General features: G+C 42.7%; 1 protein-coding gene across 3 annotated transcripts; it reads left to right on the top strand.

The window, feature by feature from the left end:
• Positions 1-1,805: 1,805 nt before the first annotated feature.
• On the top strand, positions 1,806-17,165 carry FAM221A (family with sequence similarity 221 member A). Of its 3 annotated transcripts, none has more exons than XM_054726450.1 (7): positions 1,806-1,933; positions 4,499-4,672; positions 7,647-7,837; positions 8,585-8,791; positions 12,089-12,193; positions 13,464-13,546; positions 17,062-17,165. In XM_054726450.1, the coding sequence occupies exons 1-7, from the start codon at positions 1,869-1,871 to the stop codon at positions 17,128-17,130; spliced, it is 894 nt and encodes a 297-aa protein (XP_054582425.1). In that variant the 5' UTR covers positions 1,806-1,868; the 3' UTR covers positions 17,131-17,165. The 3 variants fall into 3 exon arrangements, with proteins under 3 accessions (XP_054582425.1, XP_054582426.1, XP_054582427.1); XM_054726451.1 differs by lacking the exon at positions 17,062-17,165 and adding an exon at positions 14,429-14,589; XM_054726452.1 differs by lacking the exon at positions 4,499-4,672.
• The last annotated feature ends 2,058 nt before the right edge of the window (positions 17,166-19,223 follow it).

Below are 19,223 nucleotides of genomic sequence, written 5' to 3'. Positions count from 1 at the left end.
ATGAAGCTGAGCCCAGAGCTGGTCACCGTATAAAACAATCCTATATTCTATTGCCAGGCTTTGCCCAACCTATTTTATACCGTATACAATAGTACTCCCTTATTATGATTTGCCTTCCACAGTTTGTTATCCAGTCATTTTCGGGCCTTAAATATTAAATGGAAAATTCCAGAAATAAGCAATTTAATAAATAATAAATAATTCATAACTTTAAATTGCACGCTGTTCTGAGTATGATGAAATCTCTTGCTGTCTGCTCCATCTCTTTGTCCAGGGGATCTGTGCTGAACTCCCTGTCCGCCCCTTACTCACTTAGTGGTCATCTAGGTTATCAGATTGGTATCATAGTGCATGTGTATATTAAGGAGTACACTTTTTGTGCCATTTCACATTCTCACTGGTAACAGAGTTTTGATGGGGTGTCTCCATGTTCCCTCATGTTTAGGACAGGTAACAAGCAATGAAGGGTCTTAATACTTCACGCCTTTGAAACAGCCACCCCACTGTGCTCATGGAACATTCTGAGGACCTGGGTAAATTTAACTATAGAAAGGGTATGAGATGAAATTAAGGAGCTATTTTTATTTTGTTGGAGTAATAATACCGTTTTATTTAGATAGAAGAATGTCATTTATTATTTTCGAGTATTTTGGCTTTAAATGTCATAATGTGTGATACTTTGAAACAGCTCAACCACAATAAAAAACAACATAGGTTGCTAAACCAAGGACACTAAAAAGGAAGAGGGCATCTACACCATTTGTCTGCATGAGAGTTTGCCTTTGGAACCTGAATTATTCAGGAGAGTAGCTTTAAAATATTGTAGTTCAAGGAATTATTTTTCTTGTTTGCGGGTACTCCCTCCCAGGTAATTTATAGAGAGAGGTCAAGCTGATCTTCAGGGAGCATCAGAGTTTAATGACTCTTGAGCAGTGATGGATTTCCTACCCCCTTTTTCAGGTTATTAACCCAAATTATGGCCAAATCACCAATCACATGGTTATTCAACTTTAAAAAGGACTTTGTGTTGAATATTTCTAAAGGTTTTTTTTTTAAAGTTTAAATTGTTTTTACTTTTTCCCCTGCTTAAACCCGCAATTCACTTTCTTCAAATATGTAGGTTTACACCTAAACTGGAAGGAGACACCAAGGACTACCGGTATTGCTTTTACATCACTGTTTTTCTTAAAAAAAAAAATTTTTTTTAAAAAATTGATTTCAGAGAGGAAGGGAGAGGTAGATAGAAACATCAATGATGAGAGAGAATCATGGATGGGCTGCTTCCTGCACGCCCCCTACTGGGCATGGAGCCTGCAATCTGGGCCTGTGCTCTGACCTTGACCACCTGGTACATAGGTCAGTGCTCAACCATTGAGCCACACTGGCCAGGTTCCATCACTTTTTTTTTAAATTCCCATTTGGAAAACAGGGCTGGCGATTATGGGCAGGCCGGCCATATCCAGCCCCTTCTCAACACTGGAAAAGCGCTGTACAAAGAAATAAGCAATGCTCTGTGCGTCCATTATCTGCAAGGAATTGCACTCGCTTGTCCACGTCACTTTACACGGAGACCTGCCAGACTGGGGAAAGGGATCGGCCAGGTGTGCGGAGGGCGGTGAGCAGCATCCCCGGGAGGGCGGGGCTGTGCTCGCAGACGGCGGGTTTCTCGCGTCCGCGTGGGCCGCCAGGTGGGAGCGCGCGCCCTGCGGCGTCGTCACCGCGGTCTTCAGGGCGGACCAATCAGGAGGCGGCCGGGCGGGGGCGCGGCCGGGCGGGGCGGGGCCGGCTCCGGCTGCTCCGCGGTCCTCTCGCGCGCGCGGCTGGGTTGGAGCCCGCGGCGTCCGCGCCTCTCGCTTCCCCGCGGGGCCATGGAGCGGCTGACGTTGCCGCCGGGCGGCGCGGCGGCCGTGGACGACTACGTGGAGTACCGGAGGTGAGGCGGGCCTCCGCGGGGCGCTCGCCAGCCTGGGCGCGGAGTCCGTTCCCGGGCGGGCTGTTGGGGAGGCTTCCACTGAGGTCGGGTTGCGTCTTCCTGTAATTAAATATCGCAATGACACTGGACTAAGAAGTCTCTTCCGAGGCTACTGACCCGGTCCCCGCTTCGACCCTTCCCAGGGGGGTGACGAACGCTAGATTTACGCAAAGGTCCACCCCCCCCCCCCCAAGGGCATGGGAGAATTACGCATTGAGTACTCGGGGCCGGTGAGGATGAACAGACGGGAAGTTTGCCTGTTGGTGTAGCGGACGGGTAAGCCGTGAACTTGCAAACGGAGCTCCCGGTCCCGAGGTGCTGGCTTTGGGAGGACACCGGCTGGTGGTGGAGTTTCGGGGGTTCTGGAGAGAGCCTCCCCGCCCCCAAACTGGAAACGCAGCCGCCCCTGGGGCCCGGACCCAGGCTGGTGCCCCTGCGACGCCGGGTTCTTTTTTTTCCGGTCTCCCGAGGCGGGTTCGTGACAGTTGGGAAACGCGGGGAGCGGGCATTTCACGGGCAGGAGGATGCGGGGTTGGAGGGTGGCGGGAAGGTGTGTGCATCAACGGGAAGCGACGGAACCACAGCCCCGTCCGCGAAACCTGAGCGAGAGGGGCCGCGCCGGCGTGAAGGTGGCCGCCCCAAGTCACCCAGGGGGGTTGGGGCCCACGGGCTTCCTTAGCTGACCGCGCTCCCTCCGACTGGCTCGTGGTAGAGTGTTGGGTAACGCCTAGAAATGCCTGGTAATTCTGAGCCAGAAAAAGGAGGGCGAGGAACGTGATGGATGATGGGCCAGGCCTCATTCTGGGTTCGGGTGGGTCCAGGTACTGCCCGGAGTCCTATGCCCAGAACAGCTCCCACCCAGCACCCTCCCCCCTCCCCCCTCCCCGGCTCCTTAGCCGCCGTGTCTCCAGGGCTTTTCACTGGGACCAAGTTGCTGGGCCCTGTTGTTGACGGATAACATAGGTAGTTAGATGTTTAGATATGCAGATCATGGGCCTCCGTTGTAGTCCCTTGCTTGGTCCAGAATACGTTAGGGCCTGGTGGAAAATTATTTTTTTTTTTGCAAACATAAATGACCTGGAACAACCCCCTTTGAAAGTCAGAGCCTGCAGCTCTTCAAAGTGTAGCAACCGTGGACCAGCCGAGTAGGAATCCCCTGGGACTCTCAGGTCCACTCCGGACCATGCATCTGCATCTGCACTTGACTGAGTCCCGTGAGGATTGTGTAATGCCATAAAGCGTGAGCTGCACTGGGTTAGAACTTAGATATAAATGATCTCTTTGCTCAAAGGACTGAATTGATCTTTAAGTTCTTTTCAGTACCTGTCGGTGTACTTCTTGGTAGCTATAATAAAGTGAAACGGCTCAACAATGATCTCAGAATAAAATGTCCCTTTGTCTTTTTTTTACGATGGTGTATCTAAATTATTTGAGGAAGAAGGTTGTGATGGTTCCATAGCTTCTGAATTGGTTTTATTGGTCTTCCTCAAGCTAAAGGCTTGAACATATGGAAAAAGGTATGGATTGTAGAACAAATTATGTAGCAGTCTGCAAACAACACTTTTCATGACGTTTAAGAGGGGCATGTAGTCAAGGGGAAATTCCTTCAATTTTGAGGAAATACTTTTAATTGCTTTTCCTCTGGAGAGGCCAAATCTCAATTCCTTAAGAAATTAAGAAATATCGGTGACTTAATTTCTCCCATACAATTTTGAGGTCTCCTGGAATTGAACAATGATGTACCTGGTTTTGAGCTTATGCAGCTCCAAGGGTGTTTGTGGTCTCACACTGAACTCCTGGCCAGGGTTTGGGCTCAGGGGTGGACATTAGTCATGTTGTCTTCTTCACTGATTTTTTTTTTTGTACTTTTCTTTTTTGCGGGGGGGGGGGGGGTGGGATGGGGGTGTGGGGTGTGGGGTGGAGGATGTTAGCATTTTTAGTTGTTTAGGCTCCAGCTTTTAATGACAAGAATGAGCATGTTTGCTTCAGAATCAAAGGAGAAATTGAGATGAATATATGGCAGTTCTCCGGCAGTAAGCTGCCATAAGGAAAGTCAGATGTCATGAATTCATTGACTTTCTTATTTAGAATCCTGTTTTATATGGGAAGCAAAAGCTTTATTACCATTGTGTGTAATTTTGCGATGGACATTAACCTAAAGTAAAAAATCAGTGCAAAAAAAAAAAAATCAGTGCCGTGTCATTCTTTCCTTTGACTGTACAAGTATAGTTTAATTAGTTAATTATTATTTTTTTGTTAAGCCTCTCCTGAGGATATTTTTTATATAGGTTTTTAGAGAGAGTAGAAGAGAGGGGGAGAGACAGAGACAGAGAGAAACATCGATGTGAGGGAGACACTCACCCCAGGAATGGGGCCTGTAACCCAGGTACGCACCCCTTCAGTTCCAGGGTGAACCCTCTAACTAACCACTGGGCAAAACCGGTCAGGGCTAGTTTAATTTTAGAGTAGAGTATTTTTAACCTGGGAGATAAGTAATCAAGGCTTAAGAGAAGTATTTTGTTGTAGAATTGTAGGTGAGGACGATGGAGGGAAACTTTTTACTCCTGAAGAGTATGAAGAATACAAAAGAAGAGTTTTACCTATGCGCTTGCAGAATAGATTATTCGTGAGCTGGCGATCCCCAACTGGAATGGATTGTAAACTTGTGGGCCCAGAGACACTGTGTTTTTGTACACACAGGTAAGGTATTTTATTGCTAAGTTCTCTGGTGATTAGAAGAATATAAAACTGTAGCAGAGCGTCTCTTCCTTCTGTAAGTAACATTACATGTGATAATGGAGAAACATTTAAATAGGCCTTTGTGTTATACACTAGGAATTATCTAAAATTCTTTTAAATGTAATTTAAAAATTCTATTATTTCCTATTAGAACTCAGTCCAGTCCATGACCTTAAGTATCTCTTCTCTTGCCTTTGGTAAAAACGGTCTTGATGCCCCCGTAGCTTTGTCAGGGGCCTCTCCCTGAGGCTGGGAGCACCGCTGCCGCTTCCACCTCCGGGCAAGGTGGTTGAGGACCGGTCCTCAGACGGCAGAACTGCTGGAGTCGACCCACATCGACCAGGTTCCCAATCTACACAAAGAAGCATTTCTCCTCCCATTTCCTAATCTCACTCTATACTTTAAGAAGCACGTTTTGTCCCTACCTTTCTTCAAACAAACAAAAATACTGAGCTCTCAGCTTTTTATTACGCTTGGTCCGTTTCCAAGCAACTCACACGGAGCAAAGGAAATACCTGAGGCCCCAAACCTTGAGGCGTGTTGCCGGATCCTGAGGTTTGCATTTGGCTGTGTTTGTCGTGTTCTACTTTACATTTTACTGCTGTCCCCGGTCACAGTTGCGAAGCTCAAAAGGACAAAGCTGCTTCACGGAAACAAATCACTGAACCCGTGATGTGATTTTAGGTAACAACTCTAACTTTCTGTTCCCAAGCAGCCACGGAAGGAGGACCGCCCTGCTCTGACAGCGTCTGGGCCTCTGTCAGGAGACGCTCTGTATAGTTGCTGTTTACAGACTCGCAGTTTGCCAGAGGTTGTTAGGCAGTTGCTAGGATGAGTAATGTTGTATATAGATTGATTTGAAATTTAGTTAGCAACTCCAATTGAAAATATTGTGGAGGAAAGAAAATGTGAGTTACATTGATACCTTTCAGAATGGATAAATTTGTGTTAGTTTCAATTTTTATTCTTATACAGAATTAACTAAATAGTGCCTATCTCTTATCTATACAGCATGACATTAACCTTCAAAATGGACCCAACTCAACTTTAAAAAAATATACATATTTTTATTGATTTCAGAGAGAGAGAGAGAGAGAGAGAGAGAGAGAGAAACATCAATGATGAGAGAGAATTGTTGGTTGGCTGCCTCCTACACAGCCCCTACTGGGGATGGATCCCACAACCCAGGCATGTGCCCCTGTCTGGGAATCAAACCATGACCTCCTGGTACATAGGTTGACGCTCAACCACTGAGCCACGCCGGCAGGGCACCCAACTCAACTTTGATGGAAAAGTTCTTAAGTACCAGAACTCAGGTCTCTGTCTACATATGCCCCTCACCCCCATAATAAAAGTGAAACATGTTTATTAAGGAAAATGTAGAGGGTTATATAGAAAAGTAGAAAGAAGACATCACCCAAAGCCAGCTGCTGTTAATATATTTTGTTATATTCATATAATTTATTTACATAGTTTATTTAGTTAATTATGTGTGAGTATAAATATTGAACCAGTTTTTGATGACTGAATCACAGAAATTTGTCTTCACATTATGTGGTAATCACAAGCAAGATTTTTAATACCTGCTGGATGTTTGAGCTGGTTCACTGTGTGTTCCCCAGGGGTGTGAGTGTCTAGGGCATACCAGGTGGAAGGGTAAGTTAGGGGAAGGACAGACTCTAATTCTGGCTCTTTCCCTTGCTTCAACCAATTCTGCTTTTATCTATTTTATATATTATGGTCTGTGAAAGATTTTATTTGAAGGAAGGGTTTCACTAGTAAAAAGTTTGATAACTATTGTTTTGTAATTTACTTAATCATGCCTTTGTTATTAGTGGGTGTGTGTGTGTGTGTGTGTATGGATGGTTATGTATGTATGGGTGTGTACATATATATTTGCTATTGTAAGTACTGTTGCTAATACAATATTTATACATACACTCAATACATGGAATTATTTTCTTAGGGTATATTTTAAAAAATGAACTCTCTGGGTTAAAGGATGGAGCTATTTAAGTTAAAAGATGTATCTATTTAAGTTTCTTAAAACATTAAATGGGATTGGTTCTTTTTTTATTTGTTTTTAATCCTCAACCAAAGATATTTTTCCATTGATTTTTAGAGAGAGTGGAAGAGCGAGGGAAAGACAGAGAGAAACATCGATGTGAGAGAAACACATCGATTGGTTGCTTCCTGCACTGCACTCTGACCAGGGCCCAGGCCAGGGAGGAGCCTGCAACCGAGGTACATGCATTGACCAGAATTGGACCCGGGACTTTTTGGTCTGCGGGCCAACGCTCTGTCCACTGAGCCAAACGGGCTAGGACGGACTGTTTCTTTTGTAACACTCTTGGCAGCATTGTAAATTATGTATAGTTTAAAAAAAGCTTTGGCTCTCTTTGCTAAGTGAAAAATGGTATCTTGTTCTTTTAACTTCTATTACCTAGATTAATATGGAGAATAATAAATTTAATATCATTTTACTGAATACCACCTTATGAGAAGGAAGGGAGTAGTCTAAGAAAATTACATAGTATTTTAACCTATAAAAATAAATTCAAGTAATGCGCTTTAATAAAAAGGATTTTTATAAAGAATTTATTTGTAAGAGTATGGGTGGCCTCCCATACTCTTAGGTTGTGCTTTCATTTAAAAAAACCTGTAGTGGTATGTACTTTAAGGGAATCATATCGTATTTCTTGTATATTGCTGTGATTGCTAAAAATAAAAATCTAAGAATGAAGTTTTCTCTGGTCAAAGTAATATAGTTGCCAGAAATACTGCAAGTAGGGGAGTTTATTTTCACCTTACCGACAAGAACGATGAAACAAAAATAAAATGAAAAAGAATCATTTTGCATTGAACAGAATAGAAATAGTGATTTCTGACATTACCTGCACTGTGTTTTTATCCCCCCCCCCCCCCGCCTTTTTAGGTACAAACAGCATAAAACTGACTTTGAAGCGGTCCCACAGCAGCGCCCCATTAGTCTGCCTTGCCGAGTGACCGGCTGCCCGTGCAGGGCTTACCTGTATGTGCCTTTGAATGGCACGCAGCCCATTCGCTGCAGGTGCAAGCACTTTGCTGATCAGCACAGCGCCACGCCTGGCTTTATGTGCAGTGCCTGTGAGTGACGTGATTATAACTTCACCAACCGAATGTTTTTATTTCTTTATTGAATATTTAATGTGTCTTTGTGCCAGTTTTATTGTCAACATGAAACAACTAAACAATTTTGATGGGTAGCTACTCTAAAATTTTATTTTATTTTATTTTAAAATTGCCTCCCGCACACACCCTGACTGAGGGTCGAACCCGGAACCTGGGTATGTGTCCTGATCGGGAATTGGACCCACAACCTTTTTGGTGTATGGGACGATGCTCAGCTATCTGAGCCATCCGTCCAGGGCCTTCTTCCCCTTTCATTGTTTTACAGTATTCTGTTGCATCCTTTCTTTGTCTATGTGTTGGCCTTCCAATATGGCTTTCGTGGGGAGTTGACCCATAGAGAGGCCTTCACATTATCTCTTCACCTGGACCTGGCCACTGGTGTCCCCACCACACCTGCTTTTAACTCAGTATTTGAGGAAAGGGCCTGCATTCCTGGCTCTCCAGCGTTCAGCCCAGTTTATTTTAGTCCTCATTGTCTTTTCCAATTTTTCCCCCTCCTAGTATCATTACTGCTTTAGAATCTTTTAGAAGTAAGAGCAGTGGCTGGGAGGGAGTGCAAGGTCTGGAGATAGCAGTTATCAGGGTTAGAGGACAGCACACGAGGAATCCAGATTCAGGTGATTAGGCCAAGCTGAGCATTTTTGGAGCAGGCAGCTCGGTCCCTACATCTAAGAACTTAACTCCCTTTACACCTTGATTCAGGTTCCAAGTGTTCAGGATTCCATAGTTGCTTCACTTGTGCTTGTGGTCAGCCTGCGTATGCCCATGACACAGTAGTGGAAACTAAGCAAGAGAGGCTGGCTCAAGGAAAACCAGTGGGACGGGATGTTCCTTATGCAGCAATGGGAGGATTAACCGGCTTCAGCTCACTAGCAGAAGGCTACATGCGGTTAGATGACAGCGGAATTGGTAAGTGATGAGCTTGTCATATTGTTTTTATGTGTGTGGACAATAGTGAAGCCTTATGTTTGTTTAGCACTTTATATTCTTCATGTTTTTTCCCCCCAGAAAACATTCTCTTATTTTTATTTTTTATAAAAGATTTAATTGCCACTACACAATAGATGGTTATTACAGAAAATTTAGAAATCACAAGAGAAAAGATCATTCTTTTCCCCAATATTTGTACCCAAATCCCAACCCATAACAACATCTAATCTAATAATAGACAAATATGCAAATTGACCGCACCTTCGCTACACCTAAACCACGCCCACCAGCCAAGCCACACCCACCAGCCAATCAGGATGTGTATGCAAATTACCCAAACAAAGATGGCGGCTAATTTGCATATCAAGACAGCGTCGAAAGAAGCCAAGAGCTGCAGAAGGGAGTAAAGCTTCGAAGAAGCAAGCAAGCCGGGGGGCGGGGGGGAGGGGAGGAGAAGGGAGGAGCGAAGTCAGGGCCGGGGCGAAGGGGAAAGCAGGCGGGCTGGCGGAGAAGGCGGGGCGGGTGACAAGGGCGGAGGGGAGGCAGGGTAGAGTGCAGCAGGAAATCCTATTGCAGGATTTTTCCTGCAACGGGAACGCTAGTTGTTTGTAATAGCTGAATAATAAATTATATTTCCTTTATTTGATATGATACAGTTTACCTATTATTTTATTGTATGCAATTTTTACCATTATAGCCATCTCATTTTGGAAACATACTAGTAGGCTTATGTCTGTGTGTGTGAATATGTACATGCATGTATATGCATGTAATCACATCTATAATGCATGCTCACAGGCATGTATGTGTATGTACAGAACCTGCAACCTTTTGGTATATGGGATGATGCTCCAACTGAGCCACACCAGTCAGGGCTAATTGTTATTCTTCATAGTGTGTTTTGGTATTTGTTATGGTAAATTCCTCCCGTTTGTTTCTTTATTTTTTTCAAGATTGCCCTGATACATTTGTGCTTCTCTTCTAACTAGTTTTACAAGTAGCTTGTTAAATTCCATAAATAAATCCTTTTTCAGTATTTATGGGTACCTGATTCTATTAGGTACATGCAATGATTACAGAATACACAATTACCACCGGCAAAAAATAATCAATTATAATGATGTTGATGATGACCAGGGGTTGTTCCAACCTCTGTACATCTGTTACCTCATTTAATTCTCACAACTCTGAGTTAGTTGCTATTACTGTTCCCATTTTACAGATGAGGAAACTCAGCACAGGAGTAAAACGCCTGTTCTGTGTTATTCAGCTAGTAAGTGGTAGGGTTGGGTTCAACCCAGGTTGTTCTGGGCACCTTAGTCTGCCTCTTTGTTGTCTATTTCAAAAGCAAATGTTTTATGCTGCTTTTGTTACTAGTCATTACTGTACTTAATCTTGGACTTTTAAATAAGTGTTCAGCTAATTTTGCAAGTAATGGTATTTTTGCCTCTTCCTTCCAATATTTATGAGTCTTCTTACTCTGACTAACCAAAATGTCTGGAACTTTTAGAACAATACTAAGTAGTATTGGTAGTGGCTGATATCTTTTTTCTAGTATTTTATCATTTAAACATTTTTATAATATAAAGAAAGAAACCCTGCCCCTTTTGGCCCTTGAGGGAAGGTGAGGGGAAGAAAGGTGAGCGTGAGGAGAGGAAACATAAAATATTTTTGTCTGGACTTCAGATACAGGGGATCCTGGGTAAAGGGATGTCTGCTTGGTTAGCCACGTGGAGTCCTGGACAGAGATGACCCCTTGCTGGAATTTGGTTCCTCAGTGTTGCGGAGGGAGTCCAGAATTCCCAGCTCGTAACTGAGCTGTGAGGCCAGGGGCCTGCCACGGTCTCTGTCATAGCAAGGGGCAAGGGTGACCTCAGAGCGGAGCCAGAGGTGGGTCCCCTGAGCTCTGGGGGATTCAGTCGAGGAAGTGGCAGGCATCGAGGGGCCTGCACTTCTAGTGAGAGTAAGAGTGAGGCTACCAAGCTGAGAGACTGAATTGCCACTTCGGTCAGCCTCGCCCTTGGAGGTCTGTAGTGCACAGAGCAACCAGAGGAAGGCACGAGGGCCTGGCTGGACCTGAGCACCCTTCCTCTGCTCCCACCAGCCACGGGATAGAGGAGTGCGGAAGGAGGGGCGGGAGTCTGAAAGACCGAGCACTGCCCCACACTGCTTCGTTAGAAGTAAGGACTAACTTTTAAAACCAAATAGGACTGAAGTGTATTTTCTTTCCCTCTACCCGCAGGATGGGGATAGGGGTGTGGGGGAGGTGAGGTTTGTGAAGAAGATAGAGCACTTATGCATACATTTTCTCTGCACTTCCTCAAAAGTCAATTATTTAGCAGTTGGTCTTTGTAGGTTGTGGTTTTGGGTTGTGACGTTTCCTCATTTCATTGAAGAAGGTTTATTTTTTTAGTACTCTTTGTAGTTTTTTTTGGAGTGAGTGATAGAGTAAAAACACACTTATTCTTCCCTCTTAAACTAGAGTTTCTTTATTGCAAATCTTGCTTTTGATCGTGTTTTATAACTATGTTAACATTTTGTACTCTTCGCTGACATTCAATCACATTTGTGCATATATATATTTTTTTTCTGTGAAAAAGGTCTCTGAGAAATTAAAAAAACACTTTCACCCGTCTACCCTTACTTTATATGGATGGTAAAAATCTAAAACAAAAATTTCCTTTTTATAGAATGGATTAACCCTTTGCACTCGCTTGCTTTTTTCTCGATTCCTTTATTCTACTCGGGATTTAATTTTTTAAATACCCCAGATTTTACAAAGCGCTGCAGTAGAATAAAAAACTGGAGTTTCTTTTCATACAAACTTATTTATTTGGATTTTTTTATATTTCAAATTATTGATACATTCAATACAATTCGACATACGAGCTGCTACCGGTGCTAACTGTGTCGAGTCACACTCGACATCCGAGTGCAAAAGGTTAAAAAATATATTTTTTTATTGATTTCAGAGAGGAAGGGAGAGGGAGAGAGATAGAAACATCAATGATGAGGGAGAATCATTGATCAGCTGCCTCCTGCACGCCCCACACTGGGGATTGGGCCTGCATCCTGGGCATGTGCCCTGACCGGGAATCGAACCGTGACCTTCTGATTCATAGGTTGCCCGCTCAACCACTGAGCCACGCTGGCCGGGCCAGAATGGATTTTTCTAATGATTCTGATAGGTTCTAATTTATTTCACATTTGAAATAACTTCTTTGTATCATAACAAATAGAGATTTATTTTTCATTTTTCATGTACTTTGTTATCAGGTGCACCTTCGCCTGAATTTTTAGACTCTCCAGGTACGGCCGTGGACCACCCATTTCTAAAGGCATTTCAAGCATCAGCTACTTCCCCAGAAACACTAACAGATGGTAATGAAATTAAATTGAGAAATATATTTGGATGTAGAAAATAAGAATGCAGATTGAGTCATTGATAAGCTCTCTTTGTCCCCAGTATCCACAATTTGATTATCATTTTGTTTTATAATGGCCAGGCAGTGAGAAAAAGCAAGAAACTTTATTTTTTATTGGGGAAAATTGATAAATCTGAGAATTATGAGGATTCTGATAATACAATAATTTAAAGTTTTAAAACCTTATTGCTTTGATGTCTGAGTAAGAGAGCCCTCTAGTGGACTAATTGACTTGATCCTTTAGGTCAGTGGTCAGCAAACTCATTAGTCAACAGAGCCAAATATCAACAGTACAACAATTGAAATTTCTTTTGAGAGCCAAATTTTTTAAACTTAAACTTTTTCTAACGCCACTTCTTCAAAATAGACTTGCCCAGGCCGTGGTATTTTGTGGAAGAGCCACACTCAAGGGGCCAAAGAGCTGCATGTGGCTCACAAGCCGCAGTTTGCCGACCACTGCTTTAGGTTGACAGAGTGTGGTTATACTCTGTGGTGATTATTGGGAATTACATGATTTTTGTGTTGCTGGTTGAGGGTACATTCATGTGTTTTGTTTTTAAAAAATATATTTTATTGATTTTTTACAGAAAGGAAGGGAGAGGAATAGAGAGTTAGAAACATTGATGAGAGGAACATTGATCAGCTGCCTCCTGCACACGCCCCACTGGGGATGTGCCTGCAACCAAGGTACATGCCCTTGACCGGAATCGAACCTGGGACCCTTCAGTCCGCAGGCCGGTGCTTTACCCACCGAGCCAAACCGGCTAGGGCCATTCATGTGTTTTAAAAATGAGAACAGGTGTTCAGATTGATACTCTATTTTGGATGTGAAGGGATCCAACCAAGACATTCACCGGAAACGAAGGTGAACGTTTCCATGGAACTGGGCTCTTGGTGTACCTATAAAGAAAACCAGATTTTTCCTTCAGAGGCAATTAAAGGTTTCTTTCAGCACATACACTGGTGCTCTTATATGAAAAAGCTATATTGTTCTATTTAATATGAACCAGTTGAATATTTGCCGAACGTTTGTCAGTGAAAGTTACTTTTATGTTATGATGCTCTGCTTTCTAAAAAAGAATTAAGTAGGAGGAGCAATTCTCCATTTAGGCCATTTCTGGTTTGAAAAATAAAAAAATCATCATCAGGTTTTCTTTCTGTTTTTATTTCAGGAAAATTTATAATTATGGAAATGTATTACTTAGAATTATTTATTTTCTTATTAGTAGGTACAAGTAGTCAAGTTTCTTCCTTAAGGAGACCGGAGGAGGATGACATGGCTTTCTTTGAAAGACGATACCAGGAAAGGGTAAGTCTGTGGAGAAATCTGCTTACGTTAAGCAGTTACTTGTACCAGAGACACCATAGGACAATTAAATATTGATTGTGGATTGTCCTGAAAGATAATTTATGAAGTCTTTACTTATAGGTGGTGTTAGGCCATGGGGCTTATCTAGAACAATTCAGAGAGAAACAGGACTGATGAGTAATATGATAATACACTGGTTAATTTATGGAGCTCATTAAGATTGACTAAATATACAAAAAAAATGTCAGTAATAACCATCAACCATCAACAGATTTGTAAATGATGTGTGTCTTGAATTCATAATATGTGGTGGTGGTTCTTCTTAGCGACTTCTAGGTATATCCATAGTGAAGTTAAAATTATTTAATAGCCTTTAAGAAACAGAACACGAATCATACATGCATTTTAGCATTTTCTAGGGCTCAGCAACTACAGTATTAAAAGTGTTCCTAGATTTCAGTAATGATAGTGTTCATCAGTTCTCCACCACCCTGTAAACTCCTTAGGGCTAAGTGTAGTCTTTTATTCATCAGAACTAAGTACAGCGCCTTGTACATAATATGTTTTCAATAAACATTTATGGAAAAAAATAAATGTCATTGATATTCCTTTCATATATGTCATCTGATTACACATTTGATGTGTTTCATGCAGTGTTCATATTTGAGAGTTTTTGTTTTTGTTTATAGATGGATGAAAGGATGTCGGCTTAATGAGGTTTGGGGGTGTTATGCAGCCATATGGCACATTCCTCAAAGTGCTTTCTTTAGGATTATTTTATAGTTGCCTTGTGGGCATTTTTAATTTCTCCAACTAGGTAGTAAGTGCCATGAAAGAAAAGACACTCTTGTCACCTTTTGTCCTATCTTCCACAACTCTTAGACAAGAAGATGAAGAAAAAGAAGACTATTATATAAATTACCTTCCAAGAGAAGAGGAAGTGAGTAGGGGACAGAGATAAGCTTGGTTTTCCTGCTGAAGAATTTTGAAGTAGCGGGGAGAGTCCTCGTATGATTTAAGGCAGAGCTAGAAAATGGAAGTTTCCACAGTGGTGGGAATGTTCTGTATCTGTGTTGTAGCCGTGACTCTGTCAGTCTAAATTAAATAAATTAAAATGTACTTCCTCAGTCACACTAGCCACATTTCTAGCCACATGGGGCTCGTGGCTACCTTCCTGGACAGGTCTAAGGGAAAGCTCTGGTTTAAGGGAAAAAGGGGGCAGTAGGAACCCAGGAGGAAGATGACATGATCAGAATGAGAAAAGAAAAGGTGATTTTTGCGACATCATTAAGGGTAAATTTTTAATCAAGCCAAGCTCTATTCTTGGAACACACACGTTAACGGCTGAATTTTAGTTTTCCCTCGTAGGCTTATGAGGCACAGGGTTCCAGAACTTCTCCCTTCCCTCCTCCAGAAGTCCATGTAGTGTGGGCTGCCTGAAAACATGCCAGTGGGATTTGCTTGTGGGAAGATAATGGAGGGGAGTTCTTATCTGAATGTTTTGGAGGATATACCTGGCCCACCCAGGCTGCTTATTATACCGAGACCTAGAATTTATGGATTTGTGAGATGTAGTTTATAATTCTCTGCCTTATGTGATTTATGGATTTATGAGATACAGCTTATAAACTCTCCAGCCTGTGTGATTAATAGAGCATAAAAACTGAGAAGCTCAGACTTAAACTGCTTCTGAGCTGACATGTGCTGTACACATTGTTAGTACTCCTCTGTTATTCCAGAAAACCAAGACATGCACCATTGAGGGAAAAGGGGGGATTAGGAAACGGAAGCTGATGGGTTCAGAGCACTTACAGAGTAATGTTGTGCTTGTACAGACCTACCTGGGAGGGAGCTATTGTGGGTTTGGTTTTCCAGCCTCCACAATAAACTGCGCATCGCAATAAAGTGAGTAGTAGTCTTTTTGCTGGCGGAGGTCTTGCCTTCATTTAAAAAAAAATAAAAAGCACATCTGTGAAGTGCAATAAAGATAAGTACAATAAAACGAGGTGTGCCTGTATTTCAGTGAGCAAACACTTCCTTGACTTTTGTGTTTTTAGCATCTTTCCTAATTTTTAATGTTGCTATAAATCTAACACTTGGTCCTAAATGAGAGAGGAAAGGAGACTAGTATTTGTTGAGTGCTTATTAAGTATGTCGATCTTTACATATACGACCTTATTTACACCTTTAGAACAACCCTGAGATGTACCTATTACTATGACCCTTACTTTCACCAATGAGAGAACTATTAGTTAAATAACTTGCCTCATATGGTTAATAAACGACAGAGGTGCGGTTTGAGTACTCTTCCCTCTGACCCCAAAGCCTATAGTCTTTGCCTTGGAATAGGGTGTTCCTTTGGGGCCCTTCAGATGACCTGTTGACTGACAGTGTGCAAGAGTGATATGAGTGCATGGTCTCTCGTGAGGTGCCCAACCAACTGAAACAGGAGCGAGAAGGAAAAACGGGGAAGAGAACGAGATGAGATTCATTCAATTTTATTATTAGGAAGTTATTATTTATAATTTGATGAGATTGGGAAAACTGGTTTCCTGATATTATATTCCTGTCACCTCAGAGGGTGGGAGGCCCTGCCTGCAGCTGCCATGCCCCAAATGTTCTCAGCCTTCTCTTGCCCCAGAGTAAGGCAGTGGTGCTGCCTCTGGGAATGGGTGTGTGTGAGTGGCAGGAAGAGGCAGGTGAGTTTTGGGTTCTCTGTTTTTGTTGTTGTTTTTTTCCCCTATGGAAAGTGTGATATGTTTCTAAAAGGCGGGAAGGCTGCTGCTTAGGGTATGCAAGCTTCTTTGCTGCAGTTTCCATGGAGAAGGACAGCCTTTAGGAAGGGAACTGTGCAAATGTAGAAACGAGAACGATAGGAAACTACCCTTAAAGCAGCCCACATTCCAGAAATAGCCCAGCTGGCTTAGGTGTGTTCTGTAAGTGAATGTCTTTAGGCTGATGGAAGGTTAGGTATTTCAGCTTTTAGAAAATAATATGGAATGGCCTTTAAAATGATATTTATTCATTTTCTCCAAAGAAGTACTCATTATACATTCTTTTTTTTTTTTTTAAATTGATTTTTTACAGAGAGGAAGGGAGAGGGATAGAGAGTCAGAAACATCGATGAGAGAGAAACATCGATCAGCTGCCTCCTGCACACCCCCTACTGGGGATGTGCCCGCAACAAAGGTACATGCCCTTGACTGGAATCGAACCTGGGACCGTTGAGTCTGCAGGCCGACACTCTATCCACTGAGCCAAACCAGTCAAGGCTTACATTCTTTTTTATTAAAATGCTTCTGTAAAGTTGAATTCAAACCGTATTTTTTAAATGCAATTAGGTCCCTTCCACTCTCAGATTTTGGCATTAGTATTCAGTAGCTTAGTAACTGCTAGGTAACTGTGTGAAGTGGCTGTGGTAAGTAAAACATGAATCCAAGTGAGGTATGTGCAACCTTTTCTTTCTTTAGAATGTTTTACAGATTATTCTATCAACAAATATTTTACATTTACAGATAAAAATGGAAAAGGCTGCTAAGCATAAAGGAAAAGCACCAGTGCCATCAAAAACAAAACCTTCATGAAGATTATTGGGGAAATTAAAACTATCATCCAAATATATCTATTTTGTGTGTTTATTTAAATATGATATAGTTCATTGTCTCTTAAATAGTTTACTTCTGTTAGTATATAAAATGCCTTTTTGGATGTTTTCTTAATTTAAATAAGTGAAATACCTTATATTACTTGTATCAAATTTTATGATTTACTATTTTGTCTATACTTTTTTTTCTCTCTCCTAACAAATGAGGCTATTTTCCTATTAGTCAAAAGAATAGTAAATATCTTTAGTCTATCATAATTTAACTTTTTCAAACTATGTATCTAAAAATTAAAGTTGGCCTTGGCTGGTGTGGCTCAGTTGGTTGAGTGTCATCCTGTGGACCGACACGTCACCGGCCCCATTCCCAGTCAGGGCACAGGCCCGGGCTGCAGTTCGATCCCTGGTCTGGGTGTGCACAGGAGGCAGCTGATCAATGTTTCTCGCTCACGTTGTTGTGATTGAGGTTTTTGAACAAATATATAGGGCCACTGTTTCAAAATAGTAAGTTAAAATGATCAATTTTTTGTTTTTTTAACTTTGTAATGTTGATTTATGTTTTTAATAAAAAGCTATTTCAAAATTATATAATCATTTTCTAGCAGTATCTCCTGATTTTTAGGTGGTTTTGTTAACTATGCCTTGCATGTAACTGTATTGACACCTCTTGTGTCCACTTCAAAATCTCTGAGCCCTGCCTCATCCCCCAGTCCTGCTGTGAAACACTTCCAAGCAGGCTTCTGTATTGGGACCATGTCAAGACTCTCCAGGGATCCTTTGACTCCGTGGCTTGGGATACGCACTGGAACCCTTTGCATCATACATGTGTAAAAGATATGGGGGAGTTAATGACATTGTGACCACCCTTGACTAACCCCCAGGGGGAAGCTGATAGATAAACACTCCCTCGTCTGTCTGTCTGCTGGGAAGGCAGTCCTGAGATGCCTTTCATAAGCTTCCCCAGTCACCCCAAATAGTGGCCAACTTCATAATTTATCCTTATCTTAGCTTTCTCTTTCCCCCCTTTCCACTCCCCGGTTCCTTCCCTTTGGTTCTGTGGAGGGGAGGCTGTTCCATGATGTGACCGCTGCAGACCCACAGATGACCTGGGCCAGAACAGAGTGCTTCCCGTAAACCCTCTCAGAGACTGTCTGATCATAATCGGTACTTTCCTTCTGACGTAAACCAGAGCTCTCCTGTGTCCCCTGTTGTGCTGGTTCCTGGAACAGGCCACTGCCCTGACCTGGCAAGTATGTACGGCATTTTCCTCGCACCCGGGACTGATGACATACCAGTACCCCCATCCATCTCGCCCTTTTCTGTATAATCCTTTGGTGCCTGGAGAAGGATATCCACTTCCTTTTGCAGCCGCCCACACCAAGACATGCCTGGTATGTAAGTTTCCCTGAATAAACTGTTAATTGCCAGACTCCAGTGGCCTGCCTCTTTCTTTGGTCTTTCCCTGCCCTCCTTTCAGGCTTGGGGCTTTTTCTTGGGAATATGTGTACAAACAGGTTCTCTAAGATCACTTTCCAAATAAATTACCTGTATGTATTAACATTTGTCTTAGGCTTTGCGTTTGGTTGGGGCAGTGGGGTTAAACCAGGCTAAGAGGGGTACCCGGAACACACTTAACAAGACTTCAGGATGGGGTTCTGTGACCAGATCCTTCACTGGACAGATGACAATGAAGACCCCACCAGTGTGGGTGAGTGGGACACGGATAACGCCTGTCAGGAAGCGTCACAGTTACTGCACTGGATTTGGGTGAAGTGCGGGTGGAAGGTAACATGTTAGGCCACACAGTAGCTGTGGCATTGCTGGTGGAAATGATAAAGATGGAGATGTTTGTGAGCTATTGCTCACTGCTTTAGAAACTTTGAACAAGGAAAACGACATAGGTTCACGTTAGCCGCTTACCTCAAGGCATGCCGTCAATGCCAGAGCACCTCGATGGCACCCTTTACGGAAAGTCTGTCTCATCTCCTGCAGATGCAGACAATCTGCGCTGACAAGTGGCCCACAGTTAGTAGTAAAGTGCCAAGGCTGCGAAGGAAACGACGCACAGCCGCGATC

Source organism: Eptesicus fuscus, chromosome 14 (assembly GCF_027574615.1).
Source record: "Eptesicus fuscus isolate TK198812 chromosome 14, DD_ASM_mEF_20220401, whole genome shotgun sequence".
Classification (NCBI taxonomy): domain Eukaryota; kingdom Metazoa; phylum Chordata; class Mammalia; order Chiroptera; family Vespertilionidae; genus Eptesicus; species Eptesicus fuscus.
This window is presented reverse-complemented; position numbering and strand designations above follow the sequence as displayed.

What these genes read in the sequence shown, in the direction of transcription:
- FAM221A (XM_054726450.1), top strand. Translation starts at nt 1,869, where the DNA reads ATGGAGCGGCTGACGTTGCCGCCGGGCGGCGCGGCGGCCGTGGACGAC. An exon ending in CTGTGTTTTTGTACACACAG is followed by an intron (nt 4,673 to 7,646) that starts GTAAGGTATTTT and finishes CCGCCTTTTTAG; the next exon opens with GTACAAACAGCATAAAACTG. An exon ending in AAAGACGATACCAGGAAAGG is followed by an intron (nt 13,547 to 17,061) that starts GTAAGTCTGTGG and finishes TTACATTTACAG; the next exon opens with ATAAAAATGGAAAAGGCTGC.